The sequence below is a fragment of the Babylonia areolata genome, chromosome 9 (assembly GCF_041734735.1).
Source record: "Babylonia areolata isolate BAREFJ2019XMU chromosome 9, ASM4173473v1, whole genome shotgun sequence".
Lineage (NCBI taxonomy): Eukaryota > Metazoa > Mollusca > Gastropoda > Neogastropoda > Buccinidae > Babylonia > Babylonia areolata.
Genome location: NC_134884.1, coordinates 21,472,905 through 21,477,904, shown reverse-complemented (window position 1 = coordinate 21,477,904; position 5,000 = coordinate 21,472,905). Strand labels below are relative to the sequence as shown.

Sequence of the window (5,000 nt, the reverse complement as noted above, 5' to 3'; positions counted from 1 at the left end):
TTCTTCTATTCATAATAATTATTATTATTATAACTATTATTATTATCATTATTATAATAATGATCATTATTATTATTATCATTATTATTATTCATACTTATATAGCGCCTATCTTCGATCAGAGTCCAAATTTCAAGCGGATATCATTTTGCACAATGTGTATCTATATAAGGCAATGCGAACTGTTAAAATGTTTCTCCGTTATGTGCGGATTGCTTTCAAAATTATTTGATTATAAAACCTGTTTACTTCCCTTTATATTTGTTTGAAGTTTATTTGCTTAATTTCATCTATAAGTTATCACCATTCTTTTTATTCGTTATAATTACCCTTACATTTTTTTTTTAATGAGAAACTTACGAAGTTAACATCACAGGATATACGATCTGCCGTGAGAATTGGTGCTGTGTTAAAAATTTAGATTATGGGTTTGTGTTTTTAGCGAATGATTAAGATTTGTGTTGTTCTGTGGATGAAATGCCTTTAGATTTGTTTAACGTTGGTTTTTTTTTTGTTTTTTTTTAAATCAGCAAACTGGAAGCAAATTTAATTTTAGATCAAAATGTTCTTGTATTTTGTATGCCGTATCTTGTATGTTTTAGCCTTCTCTGTTTTTTTCAAAATAGTTCTCACTCTTGAGCTCCAACTTAAGAAATCGGTATGTGGGACACCCTCCCTGAATGGGTCAGACACTAACCATTTTAATAATATTGTTCAATTGGGCTCGAGCCGATTCTAAGAGTTGAACGTTACTTCTGGGGGGTTAAACTTTGAAGCGATTTTGTCGAAAGGGCGTAGATAGCTGCGTCCAGTCAGGATGAAGAGGAAAGTGCGTCCTGTTGGAGTGAAGAGGAATGTGCGGCCTGTTAGAGTGAAGAGGAATGTGCGTCCTGTTAGAGTGAAGAGGAAAGTGCGTCCAGCGAGAGTGAAGAGGGATGTGCGTCCTGTTAGAGTGAAGAGGAAAGTGCATCCTGTTAGAGTGAAGAGAAAAATGCGTCCTGTTAGAGTGAAGAGGGAGGTGCGTCCAATGAGAGTGAAGAGGGAAGTGCGCCCTGTTAGAGTGAAGAGGGAAGTGCGTCCTGTTAGAGTGAAGAGGAAATTGCGTCCTGTTAGAGTGAAGAGGAAATTGCGTCCTGTTAGAGTGAAGAGGAATGTGCGTCCTGTTAGAGTGAAGAGGGAAGTGCGTCCTGTTAGAGTGAAGAGGAATGTGCATCCTGTTAGAGTGAAGAGGAAATTGCGTCCTGTTAGAGTGAAGAGGAAATTGCGTCCTGTTAGAGTGAAGAGGAATGTGCGTCCTGTTAGAGTGAAGAGGGAGGTGCGTCCAATGAGAGTGAAGAGGGAGGTGCGTCCAATGAGAGCGAAAAGGGAAGTGCGTCCTGTTAGAGTGAAGAGGAAAGTGCGTCCTGTTAGAGTGAAGAGGAATGTGCATCCTATTAGAGTGAAGAGGAAAGTGCGTCCTGTTAGAGTGAAGAGGGAAGTGCGTCCTGTTAGATTGAAGAGGAAAGTGCGTCCTGTTAGAGTGAAGAGGGAAGTGCGTCCAATGAGAGTGAAGAGGGAAGTGCGTCCTGTTAGAGTGAAGAGGGAAGTGCGTCCAATGAGAGTGAAGAGGGAAGTGCGTCCTGTTAGAGTGAAGAGGGAAGTGCGTCCAGTGAGAGTGAAGAGGAAAATGCGTCCAATGAGAGTGAAGAGGGAGGTGCGTCCTGTGAGAGTGAAGAGGGAGGTGCGTCCAATGAGAGTGAAGATGAAAGTGCGTCCTGTTAGAGTGAAGAGGAAAATGCGTGCAGTGATAGCGAAAAGGGAAGTGCGTCCAATGAGAGTGAAGAGGAAAGTGCGTCCAGTGAGAGTGAAGAAGAAAATGCGTCCAGTGAGAGTGCAGAGAAAAATGCGTGTAGTGAGAGTGAAGAGGAATGAGCGTCCACTGAGAATGAAGAGGAAAGTGTATCCAATCAGGATGGAGAGGAAAATGCATCCAGTCAAGATAAACAAGAAAGTGCGTCCAGTTAGAGAATTAGTAAAAATGGATCCAAAGTGGAGAGGGATTAGTGTCCAGTCGGGATGAAGAGGATTGTGTGTCCTGATTCACTGTGAAGAGCAAAACAAAAACAAAAAAAACAGATGGACGTGTTAAGAGTCTGTTTTCCTGATAAATCTATCTCTTTCTCGCTCTCTCTCTCTCTCTCCTCTCTCTCTCTCCTTCTCTTTTACACACACACACACACACACACACACACACACACACACACACACACACACATACGCGCGCGCGCACAAACATCGTGTGATTTTCAGCGCATGAAAAAAAAAAAAAAAAAAAAACAACCCTGTATACACCACACACCTTCTTTCGTTCTTCCATTGACAACATCCAATCATTGCTTTTCTTTGACGGTTTCTGTCACGTCGGGTATATTTGGAAGATTCGTGTTTCCTTCACCCACCAATGAATGGATTACAGAGGTTTAACGTGTGTATTGGATCTTCTGCATGCTGGCTGCATACATACCAAGTAGTTAATGGCTCAGTTAAGTGTGGAGTGATGGCGTAGAGGTAACTCGTCCGCCTAGGAAGCGAGAGAATCTGAGCGCGCTGGTTCGAATCACGGCTCAGCCCGCCGATATTTTCTCCCCCTCTACTAGAAATTGAGTGGTGGTCTGGACGCTAGTCATTCGGACGAAACGATAAACCGAGGTCCCGTGTGCAGCGTGCACTTAGCACACGTAAAAGAACCCACGGCAAAAAAAAAAGGGTTGTTCCTGGCAAAATTCTGTAGAAAAATCCACTCCGATAGGAAAAACAAATAAAACTGCACGCAGGAAAAATGCTTAAAAAAAAGGGTGGCGCTTTCAATGTAGCGACGCGTCCTCCCTGGGGAGAGCAGCCCGAATTTCACACAGAGAAATCTGTTGTGACTAAAAAACAGAGAAATACAAATACAAGTCTCCATGCCTGTTGAGCTAGGAGAACAGAATTGATCTCAACTGTTAACTCACTCAGTACGGCCAGTCCTCTCTTCTCCTCTACACAGACCCCTCGGATGTCCAGTGGGTGTCTGAATGACCCAACCTTTAGCTTCCGTCGTCAGAATTGTGGTATTCTTTGTCAACATTCACCTCTTCAGTATAAGAGCCTTCTGCTTGCAATATTTTGATGGTGGTAATTGGGGTGAAACGCTGTTAACGTCGTCTCTTTCGCCGTTCGCATGGTGAGAGTTAAACCCACCGGATGGCGATACTATAATCGAACCCAACGATAGGATGATGAAAGCTCACCAGCCAAAGCATTTTACTGTCATGCTTTCAATAAATCAGGGAGGTTAAAACTGAGTGCCTTGGACAGGCTGTGCTCATGCTACATCTACAGTGTGGTGATGTTTGCTCCTTGTAGCTATTTATTAGGTAAGTCTTTTAATTATAGTAACCACTATCAGTAGTAGTAATAGTAGTAGTACCACCGTCATCATCACAATCATTGATCATTATTAGTTCTAATGTTATTGTTGTTGTTGTTTCTAGTCATTAGACGATATACCGAAGTCCTGTGTGTAGCATGCACTTAGCGCACATAAAAGATCCCAAGGCAACAAAAGGGTTGTCCATGTCAAAATTCTGTAGAGATTAAAAATTTAAAAAAAATGTATTTATCCTTTTTTTTCTTCTCAAGGCCTAACTAAGCGCGTTGGTTTACGCTGCTGGTCAGGCATCTGCTTGGCAGATGTGGTGTAGCGTATATGGATTTGTCCGAACGCAGTGACGCCTCCTTGAGCTACTGAAACTGAAACAATAAATCAGCTTGTCAAGTATTCACGTGTGTGTGTGTGTGTGTGTGTCGTGCGTTTTATTCATTGACAGACACGATGTTGTTTTTTTTCCCCTTGCAGAAGCACTTTGTGCCTCTGTGAACACCTACCTGGATTTTTTCGACTGGTCGGCACAGATCATTAACAAAAGATTCGACAGGACTGGGTTTCATACCACGATTATAGGTGAGTTTGGTTTGTTTTCTGGTCTGCGTTATGTTCTTTTATTTTTTCTGTTCTTATTGTTATCAGTCTTTGACGCTAGTTTGATGGTAATGATCATAGATGGCGATGTTAATGATGGTGATGATGATAATGATGATGATAATGATGGCAATATCCACATTTCTTCCCCTGTGCTTTTCCGTTTATAAGACGGAAAATGTTGTAAGTTGGTTTAATAACATTGTAATATATACTCTTCTTCCTCTCCACTCTTTGACTGGCATTCTTTACATCTCTTGACAGGGGAAGAAATGTAGAGTATATATTACAATGTTATTTTTCGGTCCTTGGAACGAAACTGAATGGAAAGAGCACAGTGGGAGAAATGTAGATATTGCCATAATAATGGTGATGTTGGTACTGGTCGTGGATATGATAATGAAGGTAATGGTGGTGATATTGTTGATGGTGATGTTGATGATAATGATGATGACGATGTAGAGATGATGATGATGATGATGATTACAATGAACTGATGATGATCATCCCAGGTATAAAATCGTTCTTAGATGTTTGTGAGAAAGAAGTCTGCGCTTTGCCTCGTCAGTCAAGGGCATGCGCGCGCACGTATTGCCACGCGCATACACACTGACAGAGCGAATATTTTGCTGAAGAAAAAAAATACTTGTGTGTGTTAGCAAGCCCGGAAGGAAAAACTGGTGAAATATGCACAGGAGTGTTTCAACCTTGGCATGAGTACGCATTCATGCTAGGCTTCACACACACACACACACACACACACACACACACACACACACACCAGCGCACGCAATGGTAGTCACACACGGGCACACTCACATTCATACGTATAAGTCTACACAATCACTCGCACGCTTTCACACACATACATAAACGCACGCGTCTTTTCGCATGCCATACGCGCGTACATTCGCACATACCGACGCGCGCAATCTTTGCACAGTATAAAGAAACAAAAAAAGTCTTGTTTCGTATTTTCATCCGAGTATTATTGTAGACA

General features: G+C 41.9%; 1 protein-coding gene across 1 annotated transcript in view; it reads left to right on the top strand.

Moving 5' to 3' along the window:
* LOC143285591 (carbohydrate sulfotransferase 15-like) overlaps positions 1-5,000 on the top strand; it is a 31,144-nt gene that overhangs the window by 4,689 nt on the left and 21,455 nt on the right. The window contains exon 4 of the mRNA XM_076592984.1: positions 3,878-3,982. Coding sequence (XP_076449099.1) covers positions 3,878-3,982 — 105 coding nt within the window. The remainder of the gene's footprint in view (positions 1-3,877; positions 3,983-5,000) is intronic.